Below are 25,558 nucleotides of genomic sequence, written 5' to 3'. Positions count from 1 at the left end.
CTGGTGTTTTGGATTGTTTATTTCATAGGTTAGTGTGTTTGAATTGGAGGTGGTGGCTCCTTTACATTTGATGATTGTGAATTTTGAGAAGTGGAGTTTGCAAGGAAGGTGGAATTTATGCAACACTCATGATAAGGAGTAAACGCGGCCTGCATCTGCTGCGCACCAGAATCAAACAAAGCCCACACCACCATTCTACCATCCCGACACCATCTTCAACTATCAAGCATCATTCGCCCCCTTAAATCGCTTTACTCTTTGAACCTTGAACCGCCTTGCTGCCATTTCAATTTCAATTTTTGAAACCTTAGATCCTTATTTTAATTTGGGGATAAATTATAATCTGATGTAACTAACACTAAATTTTGCAGAGAGGTTGGGAGGGGTCTTACATTATATGAACAAATGATAAAAGCTTTGTGTAATTTGTTTCTAAAGTACTAGTTCTTAGCGATTTGGTATTCTATGCTTGTATTGTCATATATTTAATTAGAGGTTAATTAATGTGTTTTTGATTGATTTTTTTGGTAATTTAATATAGGTTTATCCGGGTTTTTCCAAATGTTTTAGTATAGGGAAGGGGAAGATGATGAAGATCATCTATGATGAAAAAAGTGAGACTTTTTTATTTGTTACTACAGGTTAATAAAGGGCCAATTCTATTAAAAGCGGAGGGGTATAATAGTTGGTAATATTAGTAGTTAAATTACAGTTTGATATATTTTGAGAAGCACCCCAATAGTTTGGAGTATTCTCATTAATTAACCCTAAAAATTATCACGTTTAGTAATACAAAAATAACACATACCTAATACTCCCTCTATTCACTAATTTCTTCGCCCTTCTATTTTGCACACGAATAAAGGAAATGATTTTGGATTACATAAAACAATATACCTCACATGGAATTGAATTTGGACCACACTAAAGTTTAAAAAGAGAAAGGATAGAAGAAATTCTAACTAGAACGAATAAGAGAAGAGGGAATAAATGAGTGAATAGGAGGGAGTAACATAATTTGCATGCTGAAATAAGATAAGAATGTCACATGATATATTGATAAAATATCAAACCTTATATTTATAAACTCCCTAGAATGTAACTTTCTTAAATGCATATCCTATATAGTTATAAGGTAAATTTTCTTTAACAAATTAAATTCATAGGCGGATAAAAAACTTTAACATTTACATTGTGGTGATTTTTATTCCTGTGGATGAATTTAGTCATTATTTTTTGGATAAAAAGTTCATGTATCATTTAGGTAAGATGTGGAATAAAGATATTATACGAGGAACATATGATTAGAAATACAGAAAACGCATGCACCCAATTTAACTTTATCTTTTTAAGACAATTTTAAGATTACATTATCCTCCAATATCTCCATTTTTGAGATGTATTTTCCGAAAAATAGTGTCAAAGGTAATGAAATTAACTTTCTGTTATATAATTTTGTTTATCTTTTTTTGTTTTTGTTTTTTCTCTTGAATTATTTTTCCCTTTTAATAAGCTAACACACGGTGTTCATATTTTTGCGTTGTGGCGGAAGTATTTTAGTCAAAAAATTAACATTTTAATTTTAGGGACTAATTACAAAAACCCCCCAAAATAATTGTAAGTCATGAGATAATTTAAATTTTGTGATTATTTTAGAAACTTTAGCAAATTTGGGATGATTTTTTTGATATTTTCCTTAGAAATTAAGAAAATGTATACACTTAATTATATCAAAGAATGTTGGTATTGAAATTGATACAACCCGACAAATAAAATATTTGTACTTTACATTAAAAAAAATATTTTAACATATAATATTTATTTGTACAAAAAGTGTAGATGATTTTTAATAAGGGTGCATAAGAGGGTAAGATGGTTAATATGGATATTCTCATGCATCGTAACATAATAGGATAAACTCATTTCGCTATATTCGATATAAAACATAAATAGTTAATAATCTATTGTAAGAAATTATAACAAACCTGCGAAAGCTCTTCTTTCTCTCCATCCGGCATTTTCTTTTGTGCAAGCATGTCTTCTTCCTTTTTCTATATATATTAGATAAAATGTCATAAGTACACAACTCAGTTAAAATGAAACATTTTTTTGAGACAATTAAAATAATATTGTTAGTGTTTCTTATTATATAATGTCCTAGCATATCAAGATAGTTCATTTGACAATCAATTTCGTTCAAAATATATGTATAGAACTAGACATTGTAATACTGTTATTTACGAAAAAAATATATATTACATGCAAGTATAGGGAGGTTTCTAAATTTTAAACAAACAATCCCTCATAATAATATTTTCCAGTGGATTATTCCAAAATGTGGAAGTATATCAACTGACTATATATTAATACTTTATAAACAAATAATCTCTTAAACTAATATATTATATTAACTTTTTGTTATGAAGATCAATCTAACCTTAAGTGCCTTAATTCGTTCCCCTAGAGATGGAAGTCCTTCTAATAGTGTCCGTACTATATAATCATTTGACCGAGCTTGCTTGAAGAAGGGGTGCCTTATCAATTTTTTTGATGAAGGTCTCTTTAAGGGATCTTTAACTAAGCAGCTCGCAATCATCTGCTTAAAAGACTGGGGACCAACAACTTATGTTAATTAAGCAAGTAGGGAAGTTTATTGATAGTATATGTTGAACATACCTTGGAGAATTTTTTATCTCTTTCATAGTCAAGACTAGGGGGTGCATTTTGCAAGGTCATGAGTAAAACCTGTACAAAAACTTTTGGTCTAAAATAACCAGTAAAAAAACAATAATTACTTGAATTAGAAGCTAATATTGATTAATTTATATGTGATTATCGAAATTTTGAAAAAGCACCTTCATTGGTGGGAATTTAGAGAAAGGAGCGTGTCCATGTGCAAGTTCTAATGCCGTTATACCAAATGACCATATATCAGCTCTATGAAAAATAAATGAGCAAACATAAATATAAGTAAAAAAAACAATATAAAAGAGAAACTTGGTAATATAATGTCAAAATATTTTTTTATGCGCATTAATTATTAGATGAAATATAAATTCTATGGTTAATTTTTTTTTTAATTTGTATAAAAGTTAGTGTGAAACTAACTTCAAGAAATAGAAGTGTCTAAAAGTTCAATATACACTTACTTACTTGAAATCATAACCATGTAATTGCTCCATAACCTCAGGTGCCATCCTGAAATTTAGTCAAAATATTATAAATGCTAAATCATATGGAGATAAAATTATATATACATAAGTGTGTAGATGCATTATATATAAGAGATTATTAAAGTGAAAATATGAATAAATTATGATGATATAATTAGGCGCGACATCTTTCTAAGGTAGATTCAACAAAACCTACGTTATATTAAAACAACCATCGATTTATTTTTTCTCTGTTATACTCATTGTCTGTGGTGCTATTTTATATCTATTAGACAAAATCATCTACATTTATTAATCGTTTACTGGTTTTATTATCTTAAAAGCTGCGACGAATCTTGAAGTTTTTCTTAAGGGGGCCGATGAAATTGTTTAAGACCATTAAAATTAAAACCATGGTAAATAGTATCGCTTTAAATCTTGGTCGTAAGACAAGAAGGGTTTTTGCATGTTCATCGTGATCGATTCAAAAATATTCATAAGTGTTAGACAATAAAGCAATCACGATAAGTAACTATCTTTAGAAATTTTATAAATTATCAACTGTAATACGATGTTGTGGTATACATTAACACCATAGGAGATATTTATTTAAAATACTCGTTTATTATTAAATAACTGATTATTTAAAATAAAAAATTTGCTTATTTTTTATTTTTTAAAAAAGAAGAAAGAGTTGCTCCCGTTCAAAACAAATATTAATTACATTTTGAATATCGAGTATAATACCATAATTAATTACCCTTGTATATAATTAGTTAAAATACCCGTACTTTACTACCAGAGTGTTAATATCCCATGCTTATTTTTTATTGATGACCATTAGTCAATCAAAAATGAAAGTTGCTTAACTATGTTTAGAATGAATTGTCTATTCTTTCTAATGTAAGGAACCTCGCATGAGAAAGTAGTTAAAGTATTGTGAATTCTAAAAGAATATTTTAAAAAAACGGAACATATTTCAAGAAAAAAGATTCTCTAAACTAATAAGGACAGTAAATTGTCCAAGGAAAGTATAGCCGTTTTATACGGACTTTTTAAATTTTATCATAAGTTATAAAAATGGGATTGTAAATCCACCACACATACTACTTAATTGCACATAACAAAGTTATACCACTTACAAATTATACTAACGAGAATTAAGCAAATTATATATTACATACTTCCCAAATTTATTGTCTTCTTTTGACTTTAATAGTTAGTTGATGCCTACTATTGCCATTCATTTCTCAATGTTCAATAAGAAGAAAAACTTGCCATGTTTCAGTCTCAAAAATACAAGTTTAGATGATTATTGTTAAAAAACTTTGAGAGTATATATCGCTAAAATACATTATTGATTAACAAAGTCAAGTGAAGATGACAATATTACATAAGGAGTATGATCCAATAATCTTTGTAAAACTTATAAGTCCAATAATGTATATGATAGCCTTGTGTTGAATTTACGATAATTTAAGAAATTTTGATGCGTTGATTATGGAGCAATGCGAAATAATCCACTAACTAACATTTAAACAATAGACAATAAGATGCATTAGTATATGTCAAAATGGGCAAATGCGACACTAATTGACTTTGAAATAATATTACAATAAGAAACTTATAGATATGTCAAACCGTTCATTCCTCTAAAACAACGACAATAATTAAACTTAAAGAAACATACTTAATATTTGGTTCTGATACGATTTGTTAATAAATAAATAAATAAATATTAGATTCTGCCTTAAATCAGTATGTCATTTTTATCTGTTAAACCCGCACTAAGTTCTCCACATATGATTAGGTTTTCCTGTCTCTTTAGAAAACCGTTACTATAGTTTCCTAAATTAGTTGAGGAAATTCTATTTGAGATTACTATATAGACTCTCATAGGTTTTTGATTTTAATCCCTTATAATTTTGTATTCCATACAAGTAATAAAGGAATTCTTCTCTTTTACATGAGGACATAGTTAATTGATATTATTAGTGAACCACGTAAATTTATGTGTAATATATTTGGGTTCTTTAATTACTTTTTTCATCGCTTATAACAAAATTGTTTTTTATTTTTCTTAAGATCAACTTAGCGAACCTGTAGTAAATTCAATTCAAGCATTAATTAAAAATGTAATGCGCTAAAACTATAGTCATGGAAACGATGATAGATGCAAAAAGGTTAGAAATGAATTGTAACAAATATGGGTTTACTAAATGTCTTTGTGGGATATTTTGGGAATGCTAGTGGTATGAGGCTATGGCAGAAATACATCAAGGCGAATTGAAAAATAATAAAAATTTATTGATGGCTGAAAGCGCAAACAAATATAAGACTTGGGATATGTTGCAACGTCTTTGTCGTATCGATAAGACGATGCCAATTATTATGCTTGGAGATTTTCATGAAATCCTTTATGATCATGGGAAGGAAGATGGACCAAGGCATCCAGAGAGACGAATGATGATTCTAGAAATGCATTAAGTGAGTGTACTCCTCAGGATGTAGGTTTTTGTGAGAACAAATTCACTTGGCAGCACGACAAGTAAGTATGGTGGATGATACGAGAGCGTCCCAAGCACAGGACGAGCGTCTCCCCATACAGTATAAGCGTCCAAACAAAGACAAGACGTGAGGCTCCTTATGGACTTACAAGGCACTAATCTTCATCTTAGGGATCTAATCGTCATTTAAACCTTTAGTTAACCTAATCCTTGCAGTACTATATATACTCCATTTGTAATAAATTGAAGAATAAGTCCTCTTAGGGTAGACAAAGCTTTCTTAGATTAGATTAAGCTCTCATTAGTAGTAGATTAGAATAGATTGATCTTTAATCATTCCACAAATTACACTTTAATCTTTCCTTAATTATTGTTCAAGATTTCTTATTGGGTAATTGAAGATTATTGGGAAGAATTAAGTGGATTGTAGGTGTTGTAAAGTCTTGACCGACTCGACTCCGGGACCCAAACCTTCTTAGGACTCATTTATGTTATCTCGCTATGAATAGGGAAAACCAAGTCGACTTGTAGGTGTTGTAAAGTCTTGACCGACTCGGCTCTGAGACCTAAGTTTCCTATAGGAATTGTAAGACATACACTAAATTGATTCCAACAATAATAATTGCTTACGTCTATATGATTCATTTATACTATTTCACCAAGATTTTCCTATGATCCCATGATTCTCTAGTATTATTTATCATTTGATCACACCCTTGTTTTTATTGCTTGTTTTACCTTTTATTGCTTTTTATTGTCTTCATTAGTTTAGAATCATCAACCCAAACCAATTGTGACACTAGCACAAATCGAGATAGATAGACTTAGCACCCAAAGCACACCGTCCCGTGGATCGACCTCTCCTTAACCACTAACTAGTTGTTTGTTGAGAATATAAATGTGTTTGATTGAGCGTGCGACGACAACATTCATCATATGGGATTCTTGCATATGCAGAATTAGTATTTGTGTACTACCGACCCAAAGCTTGGGACGAGAACAGTTACTCACGGTAGTTTTTCAGACTGAGGACTTGGCCCATATATCAATACGATTCATTTCTAGCGCATCTTATCCCCATTTATGCGCTTCCCGGAAAACCACCCATCATAAGACTACTCCGCAACAAGAACACTTAATAGTGGAGTTAATCATGTACAACTCACTGCCGATGGCAACCACCCATGACCCAATGTCACACCTTCACCACCACCAGCACCTCCACCCACCAATCCATTTCACTAGCACGACTACCGCCCTTCACTAACATACCCACCATCCACGCAAGCCCTATAAAGACCCCAGAGTCCGGCTTGGGCTTGGAGAAACAAAGACATTCTTGGTTGTTGTAGAGATGATGGGTCGTCGAGGTTGATGTCGGCTGCCATGGATGTTGGGCATATATAATGGTTAAATCGGTGTTTGTTTGATTTCAGATTTAAAGAGAAAGAAGGGAGAAATATGGTAGCAGAGATTGAAGGATGTGGATATATTGGTGCACTAAAGGGGTAGCGAACGCCGGTGATCTCGTCGAGGTGGGGTCGTCGACAAAGAAGGTAGTGTGACTGACATTGAAAATGGCGAGAGGCGGAATTTAGGTTCATTGGTATAATATTGTACAGTATAACCCGTGATATTGTTTAGTATAACATGTGATATTGTATCACGGACTCTCTCTCTCTCTCTCTCTCTCTCTCTCTCTCTCTCTCTCTCTCTCTCTCTATATATATATATATATATATATATATATATATATATATATATATATATATATATATATATACACACACATACTACTAGATTAATAAAATTACAATTATTACGAATATAACATATAAGAAAATAATGTAACAATTGATAAATATGAAATTGTACTATAGGAACAAGGGTGTTAGAAATATGTAAACGTATGTATAAATATTGAAATTACATACCAACAAGGTGTGCCTACAAATGTGTTTCGCATTCGTTGCCTATCACCAGAGTCAAATAAGCATGCTGAAACGCCTAAATCGCCTAGTTTAATTGCTCCACGTGAATCAAGTAATATGTTTCCAGCCTATCATATAGATGTTATGCTATCATGTTAATATAGAAATCACATAACATAATTGTGAAGCACATTATAATTGGAACCCCTCTAAAAGAAATACTAATCGAAGTTATAAACAGAATCATAAACTCTGTTAAAATGACGAACTTGGTTATTTGACTTATCAAAATAATAACATCACGTTTGTGATAATGTACACTCAAAATTCTCAATTTTATTTATTTAATTATAAGTTCATTATTTAATAGAATTTGCATTTCTCCGCTGTAACACTCTTAAGTTATTGAGAGGAAAATTGTCCCACATGGGGAAAATATAGAACTTATGATATTTTTCTCTTAGATTCCACCCACCACTTTGGAACAAAGCCTTGTACTTTTGAGCTTAAGTGAGGACAAATAATAGGCCTTAAGGTACATATCTTATCTTATTGATTGTGTTACAACGGTGGCGGGTTGGGTTATTATAAATGATACCATAGTAACCCTGCGACCGTGTGGTGAGCCTGTGGCATTTGTAAGGAATACCCGTGTAATACCCGTCCTTTTAGGGACCCGTTGACCGTTGTTGACTGACCTTAGACACCTGTCTAGACCTTCGGAAACCTTACGAGTTAACCTTGTGACGTAGTAAACTTTTGAGTTCTGGAGACTCGATCTAGCGGAGGCTACTCGACGATTGCATATATACTTTGTTGATAATAAGTTTCATTGTCATGTTAAGAATCATGTCCTTGGGTTTCAAGTGTAGTTTATACAAGGTCAATGCAGTCGTCATTACTTTCCAACATGAGTGTAATACCCGCCCTTTTAGGGACCCTTTGACCAGCGTTGACTGACCTTGGGAGCGGGAGTAGTCTTAGAAAAGTGTGCCAAAACCATCTTGGGGTGCGTGTTAAGAGTGGTACTCGATAGAGTAGAGGCTACTCGATCGAGTAGCTAGGTTACTCGATCGAGTAGGGGGCTACTCGATCGAGTATGTTGGGTACTCGATCGAGTACCGAGGGTTTTAACGAGGGTTTTATATCGCGTTTTGTTAAATCCGCAAATCACTTCCGCCACTTTCCTCCTATCCTTCAGTCGCCTCTTTCCCTTCCCTTCACCTCAAAACCTCCATGGAAGCCTTTGGAAGATCCTTGTGCCTTAGGAGAGCGTCACTTGTGTCGGGTAGCGGTCTCTTGCTGAGTTTTCTCCCTAATAGGTATGTCATAATCATCATCCGTGTCCTTGTTCTTTTAGTTAGGGTTTGCCTGTTAGTAATAGATGATGGTATTCTGGTTATAGGCGTTGCTTGGTCATTTGGACATGTTATCGTCGGCATGGATTGGTTGCGGTGGCTTAAAGGTAGGTTCGCCTACTCAGTTTCTGTAGATGGTCTAGCGTGTCAGTTGTTGTGATTGTTTGGTGTTTGCTTAGTGTCGTAATTGTATGGCGACGATTGTGATGGTGGTTGTGGTTGTTGTCTCTGGTTCTCGAGATGCGTCTCGGCTGAGTGAGGTCACTTGCGGGAGTGGCTTCACGCCCTAGTTTCGCCCTCCGTGGAACCCGCCACGGAAGGGGATGTGCACATTAATGGACAGGGTTATCGCTCGGTATGATGAGCGGGGATTCGGTGGGTACGGCTGCGGTCCCCCACTGGCAGGACTTGTCCAGTGGACAGTCAGTGACAGAGATTGGTTGGATTGTCGTGATTGTGTGTGTGAGACTGATAGCATCGTATTGTGTTGTTAGTTGTAGTTGTTATTGCGGTGTCTTATCTCAGTACTGACCTTGTGTGGTTGTTTGTTTGTTATGTGTCTGCCGTGATCCCTTATGGTGAGCTTGATCGGTCTTAGCAGGTGTTGATGTTGTTGATAGCTGGAGTCCGGGCAGGGATGAGTCCTCATGAGATATGGCGGTCATAGTGAATAGTCTTTGAGTTGTACCTTTATATCGTATTTTGGTTTAAATCGCTTGTAATTTAACTTAATAGTTCTTTTATCGACATTTGATTATTGCTATCCTCGGGCAACCGAGATGGTAACGCCCTTATATCCTAAGGAAGGCCTAGTTAAGGCTCCTCTGAATATGGGGGTGTTACAAAGTGGTATCAGAGCGACGATTTTGGAACCTGTAACAAATGAACATAATGAACGTAGGGAGTCTAATAAAATTAACCTGGTGTATGTGTAATGGGAGCCCCAGCTGATGCTAGATTTTGGATGAGTAGGCGCCCTCATTTCAAAATCTTGGCCCCCTGACACTTAAGCCAGTCACATGGGATGGGAATGTGGAGTCCGTGTGTCTGTGTGTGATATGCATGTTAATTGTGCCGGAGCTACCTCCGGTTAAGTCTTTGTTAGAATTAATAGAGGTGTGATAGTGATAATTGGGCCGTGTATGGTAATTGTTGATGAGATTATTGAAGTTCTTTGAATGATTAGTGAGCTTATATGATGGTTATGAGATACGTGATAAAAGTTTACATGATTGAGATGCGTAAAAGGGTGGAAGAGTATGTCGTGACATGAAGAGTGAACATGTCGGTGTTTGCTATGAGTTAATGATGACGGAAGTTATATACGAGTTTATAAATCCTACCGTAATTACTATGATGATAGTTATAGTATAATTGAGTTATAATTCGAGACGTAGCATATAGTAATGCGTGTATGCCTTATATGATGGTCGAAATTCTTCCATTTGCGTAATATTTGATTTGTGCAAGGTGATTTACTTATGATAGAATGTGAAACATGGTAGATTAATTTGTTTTGAAAGTATGCATTTATGTGATACGTGAAAGAAAGAATGAATGTTAATTATACGCTTTAAATTGAAGTAAACACGAGTTTAGTAGTAACATGTAAAGTAAGTTTAAGTGTATTATGATGGCAGGATTATGTTTAGAAATGATTCGAGTTGGGCAATTTGTGTGGCGTAATGTAATGTATGATTTAATAGTTGAGATGGTGCGTAGTGATGGTAATGCGTGAGCAAGTGCGATAATCGGTGCCGAATTCCGAACTTAGTTTGGAATCGACACACATGTTGTTTTGCAAGAATCTTCAAGTTACTTCGTACTTCTGACCGGTACTTAACTATACTTGACCGAGTGCGGGTGCTTACTAGACCGAGTAGACCTCACTCGATCTAGTTAGGAAGCTATGATGTCGGGATGTGGGAAAATTCCTGCAGATACTCGACGATTTAGCTCCTACTCGATCGAGTAGGGTGGTACTCGATCGAGTACCCTAGGCACTCGATCGAGTAGGTTACTGTACAGTGAATCCTACGGGTTTCTTAAAACCCCTAATCTTTCTACTTCTTCCTATTATTCCCTATATTTCGAAACCCTTAAGTTCCTCCTAAATCCTTATTCCTCTCAAATCCTCTCATACTCTTGGGTTAAGTGGTGATTCTTGGGTTAATTTCCTTGCTTAATTTCGTTTCTTTACTTTGTTAATCAATCAAGGTATGCTATTCTTCTCAATTTACACGATTTATTGTTTTGAATATGTTAGAGAAGTGAAACAATCTGAAATTTCGATTATTATGATCAATTTGGTGCTTTTAATTGTTGAAATATGATTCACATGCCTCCTTTCCATGTTTGTTGGTGACTAATTGCTGTAAATTAGATTAGAAGTTGCAAAATTTGAAGTCGAAATTTCTAGGGTTTCCAAAATTGAAATCGATTTTTGGTTGTTTTACAATGGTTAGATGGTAGAATTGAGCCTTAAGTATTGTTTATATCATGTTGGAGTATAGATTTTGATGATTTTACCCTCAAAAAGTTGCCTTAAAACTCCGTCTTAAAAGTGCCTCAAATGGAAATTCGTGATTTATAATTGGAAAATTGATGTTGTGAATGACATTATAAGTATAAGTTGAACTTCAATCTGATAATAGAAACGGTAATTGATGAAAATATGCCAAAACTATCGCAGCTGTAAAGACCGTCTGAAAATTCTAATTGAGTTGTTGTTCATAATATTGAAGGGTGATAATGATATATTCCAAATTATTCTCCCCCATGAACTAGTAAGAATGCCTCACATGTGATTAGAAGTGTGTTTGGAACAACCTTTAGAAGCATGCTAGGATATTCGAATTTGTTGAGCATATGTAATCACCATGATAATTTCTTTCACAACTATGGCTTATGAGTAGTAATAATCTGAGCTTGTATGTCAAATTTTGGAAACTGCTGGTGAACGTGTGTACCTAGCTTAATGTTCAAAGTTAACGGCGTAGATTATGTGCTTCACATGTTGAAAGTTGTTGATAAATTGGTGTGCCTAGCTGAGTATGTCGAATTCAGATTACATGAAGTAAATGTTTGCATGTTTATACAAGTTGTTTGAACTTATGCCTAAAGCAGATGCCGAGACTGAACCTTGGAATCCGCCAAAGTAAACGGGGGAGGGGTAATCCACGAGATGGGGAAGGGAGTGGACTGTGATACCCGCAGTTCGAATACCCTTGATTGTTTTTGTTGATTTCAAGCAGAGGGAGCGTTTTGTAGCCTTACAAAAACGCAAAATGAGACCTACGAGGTGTATAGACACCACTGTGTTAGAGGAGTTGGAGACAGAGACGGATGTCCGTCACATTTTCGAGACCTTGGGTCTTATGGGTTTGTATAGGCTGAGGAAACACACTTATCCTTTTCTCACTTTGGAGTTTATGAGCTCCTTTATCTATGACCCCACTGTCCAAACCGTTGAATTTCGGTTAATGAACACTAGTTTCTTGCTTTCTATGGATCAATTTGCTTCTCACCTTGGGTTGGCTAAGCCTCCTAAGGACTCCATTACCGATATTCCAGCCGAGTGCGGTGTCCGCGCTTTGGTGCCTTGTCGGACCGGGAAGCAAGCTCCCACCTCGAGCAACATCTTTGATTAATGACGTTCAAAGCATGTTACCTTGAGGGTCTTTCTCCGTTCTCTTTCGAACCTCCTTTATGACGAGAAAGGATATCGATAAAATTTGAATAATCATGAGGTCTTGCTTCGATGTCTTACCTCAACCCGGAGCGGGCCGGGAAAGTGGTCTTTAATGCTCCTTCTATGGTTTGTCTTTGCCCTTGCCTTGATGGCTTCTTCCTCTTCCGTGCACTGAGTTGTGGCGCTATCGCCACTCGGTTAGCTGAAAAGCTAACCTCTTTTGAGGCCTCTTTGAGTACGTGCTTCTAGCTACCCCAGTGCCCACTATGGACCGTGCCTACTATCTCGACCTGAAATGGTTGAGGACTTTGGCTGACGGTGGTCTAGCTTGGAGGGTGTGGGGCATGAGTTGGATGAAGATTCCAGCTCCTGAGCACCTCCCACCCACGGAGCCCTTGGAGCCGACGGTAGTGACGGTGGACTCCGATGATGAGGAGGAGGAGGAGGATGATGACAGACCCGCCATCTGAGACCTATCTCATCGACGACACCATCCTCGAGGTGATGCCGGAGCCGACGAAGGGCGAGAATGCGGGAGTTGCGGTGGTGGAGAGACCCAGATTGGGGAGGGGACCCCGCCGAGTGAGGGAGAGGGCCTCAGAGACTAGGCCACAGCCGGTAGCGCCACAGCAGCAGCAGCATCCTTTTTCGTGCTACCCTTACCTCGACACCCCGGAGACGCGATCCAGATACTTGGCAGATAGAGTGTCATCTACCTTGACACTCCGGAACATGCACGAGATGGCGTATGCTCAGGGGATAGGGACCGAGGGACCGCATCCGGTTTGATGGAGTGGAGTTGGGGACTACTCAGGGGTTTTCCATTCCTACGGGGTGGATCAGTCGACGTGGGGGGCACCTCAATCCTTTCCTTACGGTGGCTTGACTCCATGGTACGTGGGCCCAGGAGCAGGAGCAGGAGTGGATGCGGGGATCGGGTCATCGGGAGCAGGTACTTCTGGTGGTGGTGATGATGAGGTGATGTTTGAGCAGCAGCAGCAGCAGGAGTGATACTCCTTGTTTTATCCTTGTTGACGATGGTTGGTTTTAGTGGTTAGTAGAATGGTTAGACTTTAGTAGTTAATTTCATTGAGACTTGATTTTGGACTTGTATTGTGGCCATAAGGCCGGATTTATTACTTACCTATGTTGCAGGATTAATTTTGGGGTCGGGAAATCATCTCGACCCAAGTTATGTGACGGCTATATATATATATATATATGTTAGCTTATGACAGGCTTTATGAGGAATTTGGCCTGTAGGTACTCGATAGAGTACCCCGTACTCTATCGAGTAGCTGCAGGAAGGCGGGATAAAAAGCATTCTGACCTGTAGGCTACTCGATCGAGTAGCCAAGACACTCGATCGAGTAGCATGGCACTCGATCGAGTATCGCTACATACTCGATCGAGTAGTAGCATGTTACTGAGAGGTTTTCGAAAATTAAAAATGTTCAATTGTTTTATAATGGCAAGTTTAATGTTTAATGTGGTTATTAGTGCGTAGTAACACCTTTGAACCGTTAAATTCATATGTTGGAAGTCGTGCTTGAAGTTTATAAGCGTATTTGTCACAACTAGTGAAGCAGCGATAGTTTCTATTTACTTTAATGTTGCATACGCCTTATTACGAGCTATTTATCGGAATTATATCTTTTCACACACTTGTGCATACCGTAGTGACGTGCCTTCTAGACGGCGGCTAACTAGTCCGGTGGTTGGTGTATAATTGCTAGCTTAACGAGTATATGGTTAGTGAGTAATGTCCATAACAAATAATAGGGTTTTATTTAATGTTATGATGCGAGTAATAGGTAATATGGGTTGTAATTTTCCGCGGTGAACTTCGGGGACGAAGTTCCTTTTTAGAGGGGAAGAGTAATGTCGCGAAATGAAAAGGCTGTTTTGAATTATGTTTCGCTTGTTTATAATGTTGTGGTCTTATGTTAGCTTTAATTACAAAATTTCTGAAGTATAACTGATTACTTTAGCTCTTTAAAGTGAATGTGGTTGTATGTTTCAAGAGACGGTCATGAAAAAATAGTTATGGTGCGATGAATCGTAATTGAATCACGTCGCCGGGTAACATGGTGGCATTAGTTGTACCACATGAAAGTTGATATGAGACATGTTCTAGATTGATAGTTTGATAGTTGTTACCGTATGTTGGGTGATCGTGGGTGGTGATTCGCATTGCGAGTTTGACGGTTTTACATATATATATAGATTAACGGTTGACGGTGATAATGTGCATATGATAGTAGTAAGAGTCGTTACGATTAGAGCGTAGGCAGTGATGATGATGACATGGGGGGGGTGGTGTTCCTGGGGAGTTGTGACTTGAGTGGGAAGTATGGCAATGTCGTGTTTTCCCGTGTCTTGTATGTCGGGATAAGTGAGTTGAACTTCGGGGACGAAGTTCTTTTTAAGGGGGGAAGACTGTAATACCCGCCCTTTTAGGGACCCTTTGACCAGCGTTGACTGACCTTGGGAGCGGGAGTAGTCTTAGAAAAGTGTGCCAAAACCATCTTGGGGTGCGTGTTAAGAGTGGTACTCGATAGAGTAGTGGCTACTCGATCGAGTAGCTAGGTTACTCGATCGAGTAGGGGGCTACTCGATCGAGTATGTTGGGTACTCGATCGAGTACCGAGTTTTCAGTGAGGGTTTTATATCGCGTTTTGTTAAATCCGCAAATCACTTCCGCCACTTTCCTCCTATCCTTCAGTCGCCTCTTTCCCTTCCCTTCACCTCAAAACCTCCATGGAAGCCTTTGGAAGATCCTTGTGCCTTAGGAGAGCGTCACTTGTGTCGGGTAGCGGTCTCTTGCTGAGTTTTCTCCCTAATAGGTATGTCATAATCATCATCCGTGTCCTTGTTCTTTTAGTTAGGGTTTGCCTGTTAGTAATAGATGATGGTATTCTGGTTATAGGCGTTGCTTGGTCGCTGGACATGTTATCTGTCGGCATGGATTGGTTGCGGTGGCTTAAAGGTAGGTTCGCCTACTCAGTTTCTGTAGATGGTCTAGCGTGTCAGTTGTTGTGATTGTTTGGTGTTTGCTTAGTGTCGTAATTGTATGGCGACGATTGTGATGGTGGTTGTGGTTGTTGTCTCTGGTTCTCGAGATGCGTCTCGGCTGAGTGGGGTCACTTGCGGGAGTGGCTTCACGCCCTAGTTTCACCCTCCGTGGAACCCGCCACGGGAGGGGATGTGCACATTAATGGACAGGGTTATCGCTCGGTATGATGAGCGGGGATTCGGTGGGTACGGCTGCGGTCCCCCACTGGCAGGACTTGTCCAGTGGACAGTCAGTGACAGAGATTGGTTGGATTGTCGTGATTGTGTGTGTGAGACTGATAGCATCGTATTGTGTTGTTAGTTGTAGTTGTTATTGCGGTGTCTTATCTCAGTACTGACCTTGTGTGGTTGTTTGTTTGTTATGTGTCTGCCGTGATCCCTTATGGTGAGCAGTCAGTCTTAGCAGGTGTTGATGTTGTTGATAGCTGGAGTCCGGGCAGGGATGAGTCCTCACGAGATATGGCGGTCATAGTGAATAGTCTTTGAGTTGTACCTTTATATCATATTTTGGTTTAAATCGCTTGTAATTTAACTTAATAGTTCTTTTATCGACGTTTGATTATTGCTATCCTCGGGCAACCGAGATGGTAACGCCCTTATAGCCTAAGGAAGGCCTAGTTAAGGCTCCTCTGAATATGGGGGTGTTACAATGAGTATTTTATTGAATTGCTGGACGTACCATTTTACACGGTGGTTATAGTATATTGTTGTGGTCATAAGTTTACAGATGGTTATGTCAAGCACACATGATTGGATAATGTCATTTAAGGAATTTCTTGGTGTTCATGTATAATGACTGGGTGACAGTACATTCCACTTGCTTATTTGTTGTTATTTAAATCTAATATGGATTTCAACATGCATACATTTTATCTATGTACTGTAAAAAAAAGTTCAATAATAGTTGTTGGTCTCGACGTATGATAAAATTGTTTCGTAATGTCAAGATTGAGTAAAGTTATCACTTCTTGTAATGGTTGTGGTTCGTCTTGAAGGTGAACTTCGGGGACGAAGTTTCTTTTTAGAGGGGAAGAGTAATGTCGCATGAGAAAATGACAAATTATGACAAGCTTATCACATTTTGAGTAATTGTTAAGTAATTGAATTGTTACATTGTTGAGTAATATGAATGATTTAAAGGAGTAATATTAATGTTGTGGAATTGATTTAAAATGTTTGTTAACTTGCTTGTTGTATAAGTGGTGGATAATTTACTGCATTTTGGTGATTAGTAATTAACTGTTGTTGATGACTAATTGTTGGATGGGTAAATAGAATAGTTGTATCAGGTAGGTATGATGTGTGAATTCGTGCAATGATAGAATTCGGTTAGTAAGTGGAAGTAACGGTTTTGTGTTAGTTTGTTCTCGTGTATAATGCATGTTTGATGACTCGATAGGAGGTCATATTGGATGATGTGTTGCTAAGATAGATGATGATGATGGGTGGTATATACGAACGACTGTGCTTGTCCTTGTCGGGGTGGATGGTTGACAATTGCCTTAGTTCACTTTTCACCTTGTGTATGGGGAATGATGAGTTGAACTTCGGGGACGAAGTTCTTTTTAAGGGGAAGACTGTAATACCCGTCCTTTTAGGGACCCGTTGACCGTCATTGACTAACCTTAGACAACTGTCTAGACCTTTGGAAACTTTACGAGTTAACCTTGTGACGTAGTAAACCTTTGATTTCTGGAGACTCAATCTAGCGGAGGCTACTCGATTGAGTAGCTCAGTCACTCGATCAAGTGGAATCTAGCGGAGGCTACTGGATCGAGTAGTTCAGTCACTTGATCGAGTAGAGGCCACTCGATTGAGTAAGTTACATACTCGATCGAGTAACAGGAGTTCAGCGGGGAAATATAAATCATGGTATCGTGAAAACCAAATCATTTCATTTCCTTCTCTCCTAAACCTAGATGCCGTCATATCCTTTTTCCTTCACCTTGATTCACCCTTTTGGAGCATTTGAGAGCGGAGACACCATGGGGATGGGATGCATGAGTCGGGTAGCGGTCTTGTCGCCGGAATGTTATGTATAGGTATATCATCATCATCATTATCGTCTTCCTTGGTTTCGTTTGTGATTGTTACAGTAGTAATAGATGGTCACACTGTTTGTTATAGGTGGTTATGATGGTTGATTGTCGTTTTATGGTCTTGTGCGGAATCGCTGCGGTTTGCTAGAGGTAGGTTTTCCTACTCAGTACTTTTGGTTGTCTAGTATGTTGGTTGTAGTGTCTGATTGTATTTGGTATGGAGTTGGTGTTGTTGTTGTATAATTGGTTGTTTAATTGTCTGTGGTTCGCGAGGCGTGTCCTCGGCTGAGTGGGGACACTTATGGGAGTGGCTTCAAGCCCTCGATTCGCTCTCTGTGGAACCCGTCACAGGAGGGGATGTGCACATTAAGGAATATGGGTCTTCGCTCGGGATTGATGAGCGGGGATTAGGTGGGTACAACTGCGGTCTCCCACTAGCGGCGTGGATTACTGGATGCGATTGGTAATCTGACAAGACTAGACCTTCGGGCAGTCAGAGGTGTATGGGTGATTGGAGAAGGGGATGTGTGTAGGTTTGTTGTGTCTGATTTTGTGTGGTCCTTCAGTTACTGACCTTGTGTGGTGGTGTTGTGTTTTCTTCTTGTGTTGTGTCTGCCGTGATCCACTATGATGAGCAGTCGGTCTTAGCAGGTTGATATTTGGATCATAGCTGGGTGCTTAGAGGGTCGAGCCTACCACGAGTCATGGCAGAGATTGTTTCACATAGTAGATAGATGTCACGAATTGTATCTTTTATTTTTGTTAATAACTTGTAATAAATATAATAGTTCTTTTATCGACATTTGATTATTACTGTTCCTCGGGCGACCGTGTGGTGAACTTGTGGTTTTTGTAAGGAGTACTCGGGTCACCCACCTAGCAGGAGAGGATGGTGAAAGTTATTGAGAAGAAAGTTGTCCCATATCGAGAAACTATGGAACTTATGATATGTTTATAAGGGATTCCACTGCTTTTGAGCTTAAGTGATGACAAATAATAGGCACTAAGATACACATCTTATCTTATGAATTGTGTTACGATGGTGGCGGATCGGGTTGTTATATCCAATATTAAAAGTCAATCTATTTTTGTATATGTAAAACAATATCTAAAGGATATAGGTATGTTTTTCAAACAACGGTCAGGCAGAATACATGTCAGGTTATACGGGTTAGGGGCAAGAAATTTCAATTTCCGCATTTAGGTTGTGTTGTCTACTTATATGGATCAAACTTCATATAACTCGGTCCAACATCAACTTCAGCAATACATAATATGGGGAAATATAGCAAATCACCCTCATAAGTTTGTCACTATGTGCAATTAAACCCTTTAACTTATAAATATACTCCCTCCATTCAATTCCACTTTACATGTTTGCTTTATCACGTTTGCCAACGCGACTTTTACGCGGTAAATATCTTTAGTTACGTATTTGCAAAAATTATAAAAGTTCGATATTTTTAATGTACTCTTAAAGACGAATCAAATAAGATCTCACATGAATATATTTTAACTTATGTATCGAGAGAAAATTGAAGTTGAATATCCGCTTGTGAATAGTGTGCAAAAGAGAAACATGTAAAGTGGAGTTGAATGGAGGGAGTAGCAAACAGGCCCCATAAATTTCTCTTAATGTGCAATTTACCACATATCTTATTTTTTTATAATGAAATTTACTAAATTAAATATATTTACTATTATTAAAAATCAAAATTATTGATCAAATATTAATCCTAAAATTCCTAATTATTATTTTTATTTTAAAACATGTTTTTTTGGTGAAACAATGTTCAAATATGAGAATTTTTATTTTTTAGTCAAGTTACAATGTAAAGTTACATGCTCAAATTATTTTTGATCTTAAATTTGGTTCACATTTTTTGTTGAATATGTAAATATTGTATTTAATTTTTAGTAGATATATTTAAAATGATTTTTATAATAGAAAATAATGAGTTTTATTTAAAAAAAGGGTAGAAAAATTGATTTGGGCTTAATTGCACATTTTTAGAAACTTATGGAGGTAATTTGCTACAAGTGAAACTTAGGGGGTTGAATTGCACATAGTACATAAGTTATGGGAGTAATTTGCTATATCTCCGCATAGTATAGACTTATAGTTCTTTAATAATCATTGAATTTTACCTTTCGTTTACATGTAACGAGAATGTACATGTGTTGCTATTTTATAATTTTAAACATGTTAAATTATACTCCCTCCTATTTTGTATAATCTTCCACATTTCTAAAACGACAAATTCGCTAAGATCTTCTACTTTCCTTATTTGTCAACCATTTATTGTTACAATAATTTCTGACCTCACATTCTCTCTCATACTTTCATTTTCATCCACATATTATCATCCCACTAAATTTTTATCTAAAACTAATGTGGAAGATTATAAGGAATAAGAGGGAGTATGTTGTTGCAAAGTTTCTTACATATGATAAAAAAATATATAGTAAAATCTATAAAATATAAATAAAAGGCTAATGTGACATGGCAAATTAATTGTGACGTGGCAAATGTGACATGGCAAATTAAACGTGACGTGGCAAATTAAATTGTGACGTGGCATGTGACATGGCAAATTAATGTGACATTATTATTATTATTCTTAAATTATATATATTTATTAAATACTCCATATGACATTATTATTATTATTATTATTATTATTATTATTATTATTATTATTATTATTATTATTATTATTATTATTATTATTATTATTATTATTATTATTATTATTATTATTATTATTATGATTATTATTATTATTATTATTATTATTATTATTATTATTATTATTATTATTATTATTATTATTATTATTATTATTATTATTATTATTATTATTATTATTATTATTATTATTATTATTATTATTATTATTTATATGATATGATTAATTAAAAAATTAGAAAAGTGATGCTACAAATCCACTTATATGCTTCATAATCTATCTATCTATCTATCTATCTATCTATCTATCTATCTATCTATCTATCTATCTATCTATCTATCTATCTATCTATCTATCTATCTATCTATCTATCTATCTATCTATCTATCTATCTATCTATCTATCTATCTATCTATCTATCTATCTATCTATCTATCTATCTATCTATCTATCTATCTATCTATCTATCTATCTATCTATCTATCTATCTATCTATCTATCTATCTATCTATCTATCTATCTATCTATCTATCTATCTATCTATCTATCTATCTATCTATCTATCTATCTATCTATCTATCTATCTATCTATCTATCTATCTATCTATCTATCTATCTATCTATCTATCTATCTATCTATCTATCTATCTATCTATCTATCTATCTATCTATCTATCTATCTATCTATCTATCTATCTATCTATCTATCTATCTATCTATCTATCTATCTATCTATCTATCTATCTATCTATCTATCTATCTATCTATCTATCTATCTATCTATCTATCTATCTATCTATCTATCTATCTATCTATCTATCTATCTATCTATCTATCTATCTATCTATCTATCTATCTATCTATCTATCTATCTATCTATCTATCTATCTATCTATCTATCTATCTATCTATCTATCTATCTATCTATCTATCTATCTATCTATCTATCTATCTATCTATCTATCTATCTATCTATCTATCTATCTATCTATCTATCTATCTATCTATCTATCTATCTATCTATCTATCTATCTATCTATCTATCTATCTATCTATCTATCTATCTATCTATCTATCTATCTATCTATCTATCTATCTATCTATCTATCTATCTATCTATCTATCTATCTATCTATCTATCTATCTATCTATCTATCTATCTATCTATCTATCTATCTATCTATCTATCTATCTATCTATCTATCTATCTATCTATCTATCTATCTATCTATCTATCTATCTATCTATCTATCTATCTATCTATCTATCTATCTATCTCTGTCATGCTGCATGCGTCGCCTCGCGTGCGTCGTCATGTCATGCATGCGTGCGTGCGTGCGTGCATGCGTGCGTGCGTGCGTGCGTGCGTGCGTGCGTGCGTGCATGCGCGTGCGTGCGTGCGTGCGTGCGTGCGTGCGTGCGTGCTCGTGCGTCGTGCATGCGCTCGTGCGTGCGTGCGTCTGTCTCGTTTATCGTCTATCTATCTATCTATCTATCTATCTATCTATCTATCTATCTATCTATCTATACAATATAATAAAAAAGACAACTTGAGTGTAATTTTTACTCCGTATGACATTGCTAACAAACATAAAAAACTTCAATAAGTATCTTATTTTTTCAATTCCACAATCAAAACTTACTCTCATAATTAATGGTAAAATAAATTTAGAAAATTGAATGAAAAACCTTTTAAAATTTCACAATTTACTTTTTTGAACCATCATGGAATAAATTAATTTTTACAATTTACATTATAATTAAAAAGGCAACTTGAATGTCATTTTACTCTATATGGCATTGTTAATACATAAAAAAATTAAATAAGTAGCTTATGTTTTAAATTCCACAATCAAAACTTACTCTCATAATTAATGGTAAAATAAATTTAGAAAATTAAATTAAAAACCTTTTAGAATTCCACAATTTAGTTTTTAAACCAACATGAAATTAATCTTTTTAATTATGTCATTTGCTTTTCCAATTTATTTTTTTCCCCAATTCCCACTATTTGTCTTTCTAAATGCTTTTTTATATCATTTATATCACTACTTTTTTTAAGGTGATTGATGGTGTTTAACCATTAATTTGTTATCAAATATATAATGTTGTGTATTTGTGCTATTATACTTTCTTGATCAACCTACTTAAATTGATATTTTTTTATTCATATGTTTAATCATCTTTAACATATATTTTTTTCCTTTTCATTTGATATGTACCATTATCAAGGCATGTACGAAAAGGAAGCGGTCATGCACTTTCAGATAAATACTAAATAGTATGGTTTCTAAATTATACTCCGTATGTTTTTTAGTTTATTTGTTTTTTTGAAATACATTCTTTTATAACCTATATTACTAATTTTGTTTCTACATAGGATCATTTACTCAAGTTTATTAAGATTTCGACGAAATTCTTGTACTAACAATAAGGAATTTAACAAAGTTTATGAACCTTTTGGATTTCGATTGTGGGAATATCTTCTGTAGATTTATTTGAAATGAAAGCTCAATTCATATTTTATGGAGTAGAGACCGTTTGAATCATTTCTAATTTTTTTATATCCATATAATAAAATTATTATTATGATAGTTTGTCTATAGAATGGATGTTACTAGATAATTCTTAGTTCTTTATTTTAGAATATATCCAAATTTACGCGATTCAATCATAGACTTCAATCTAAATTACAAGATTCACTCATAAAGTTTTATCTAATCATGTTCAACGACTTATTTTGCTCTTAGATAATGTTCAATTATTGGTATGCATGCTACATCTTTCAATTAATTTAGTTTATATGATTTTCATATGATAACGTGCTATGTCTTTGCTACCTTATCATATGAAATTTTCTGGCGCGCACACACACACATATAAAATGTGTTGTTTGTACCATTGTCCATTTGTCAAGTTTCTTAAGACGGGTAGTTACCCATTGTCATTTGCACAATTTATTTAAAAAATACCGTGAAATTTTATTATATTTGACAAATTATAATGTGACGTGACAAATTTTAATGTGACATGGATTATCAATTTATAATTAATTAACATTGATTTATTTCATTAACTATAAATAAATATTTACAATATAATTTAAAGGTACCTAAAACGACAAATTTTAACGTAACATGGTAAATTTATACAATATTACAAAAAAAAACTAAGCATTTCACTAAGCCATGTCTCCTTTCAAAAGCCATCTTGAATTTTCATGTTTCACATGCATGTAATTAAAGAAAATAAAATAAAATTTAAGTTGTACAATAGAATGTAAATGTTAATAATAAACTTTTTAGATACCTCTCATTTTTATAGATATATTACTAATTACTAATTAATAATTAATTCACTCTACATATTAATTTAACATCTAATTCTTTTTATTAAATGATGATTTTTTGTAGCTTTCCTTTTCTTATTTATACTACCTATACACATTGTCATAGTTTTGTCTACAATTATAATCTCTTGCATTACCACAATGTTTCAATTTCTCTACTTTATAACACCTTTGAGATTTTATTCATTTTTTTTAATAAAACATGTTAAAGTTTGTTAATAAATTGATTTTCATTAGCATTTTTTCTTATTTAATTCACCTCTTGAGTTTCTCGGCATTCAATTATGTAGCCATAATATATTTTGTATTCGTATTTTAATTATAAATCATTCTAAAGAATTAAATTAATGTTTCAATTTTCAATTTATTATTATAGTTTGATTGACTTTTAGTTTTTTGGTAGGTACTTCTTCATTGAAGCGACATAAAATATTACATCTGACAATTCTTGGAAGATTTATTGCCAAACGTTTTGTGAATACACCCATATTATCTTTGCTGCAATAATTTTGCATATAACACCTTTTTTTCCTTAATTTTTGGTCAAGAAGTCAATGAGTCACAAACCAAATAACTCAAAGTATATAAAAGATTATGCGAGTAAGTCAATAAACTTAGACATTTTTTCCAATATAGTTTAAGGAGATATTTTAGAGTTGTAACTAATAATTTTTACAAAGTATAACAATGTTTATTTATTTATAACTTTGGCTGAACAAAGTGAAAGCAACTATGTAACATATTTTATATACGTAAATAATTTTTACTTTTGTCATTCATAAGATGCATAATTAATTTTGCTCATTTATACTAATAATTGATCGAAATTCTAAAGTTATATTCTTTTACTTTACTCTTTCCGTTTTCCATAAATATAATCGTACAACATACTCGGAATAATTTAGGAAATAAATATTTGATTTTTAATTATTTGATGTTGCTGGGTATTCTACATATTTTTAAAATATAACAGAGAATTTTAAATAATATAAAATTCATTGAAATTGAGGGAATATAAAATTGTTGTAATATACAAGATGTATAGCCGCTGTTAGGTACTGAAAATTTAGTATTACTTACAACACCTACACAATAATTTTAAAATGTTACCTTGATCAACTTTTTATTGGTCAAGTATGAAGTTATTTGCACTATGAAGTTGCCACGCGAGGCTTTAAAATCCCATCTATAATTAGAGGTCTAAAAACTTTGTTTCATTCAATAAATAAAGAGAAATTAAACTAACGCTTAAGTATTTGTTGGTTAAGAAAACAATTCATATTCCATAATCTTTAAGTCGATTAAAACAATAAATTATTAACGATCCCGTGGTTTCCACGGGTTTCAAACCTAGTTGTTATTAATCCATGTTACAGTTGTCAAAGCTAATATACATAGGTGATAATCGTTAATTGCGTTGGACGACATGTATATGAATATCGGGGGCTGAGGTAGCTAAAGGGCTCCCTGGGCTATAGCTCTACAATTAAGTGGCAAAAAGATATAGTAGTACTATAGTGCCCTTCACTAGAAAATACAGTTGAATTGTTTATATAGAGTAGAGTTAGTTAACTCATATTACACCGCTTTATATTCCTCATTTCCAAGATTTATTACACCGCTTTATTTAAGCATTAAAATTTTAAGTAAATGATCTTTCACTAAATTATTGAGATATCACTATTTTGTACGCCTCTATTGGTAATAATGACCCAACGTAACACTTTAATTTCGTACTTATTTACATAATAAGCGTAAATATTTAT

At 34.6% G+C, this 25,558-nt stretch overlaps 1 protein-coding gene across 2 annotated transcripts in view; it reads right to left on the bottom strand.

Moving 5' to 3' along the window:
- LOC141605687 (serine/threonine-protein kinase BLUS1) overlaps positions 1–25,558 on the bottom strand; it is an 84,186-nt gene that overhangs the window by 40,746 nt on the left and 17,882 nt on the right. For both annotated transcript variants that reach the window (XR_012526427.1, XM_074424558.1), the window contains exons 4-9: positions 7,594–7,718; positions 3,154–3,198; positions 2,856–2,937; positions 2,677–2,745; positions 2,438–2,608; positions 1,986–2,051 (exon numbers count right to left, since the gene is read on the bottom strand). Coding sequence is in view for 1 of the 2 variants with exons in the window: in XM_074424558.1 (XP_074280659.1) it covers positions 1,986–2,051; positions 2,438–2,608; positions 2,677–2,745; positions 2,856–2,937; positions 3,154–3,198; positions 7,594–7,718 (558 nt within the window). In the remaining variant the exon portion in view is untranslated. The remainder of the gene's footprint in view (positions 1–1,985; positions 2,052–2,437; positions 2,609–2,676; positions 2,746–2,855; positions 2,938–3,153; positions 3,199–7,593; positions 7,719–25,558) is intronic.

The sequence above is a fragment of the Silene latifolia genome, chromosome 10 (genome assembly GCF_048544455.1).
Source record: "Silene latifolia isolate original U9 population chromosome 10, ASM4854445v1, whole genome shotgun sequence".
NCBI lineage: Eukaryota > Viridiplantae > Streptophyta > Magnoliopsida > Caryophyllales > Caryophyllaceae > Silene > Silene latifolia.
Note: the sequence above shows the minus strand (reverse complement) of the source record. Positions and strands in the feature narration are given on the sequence as shown.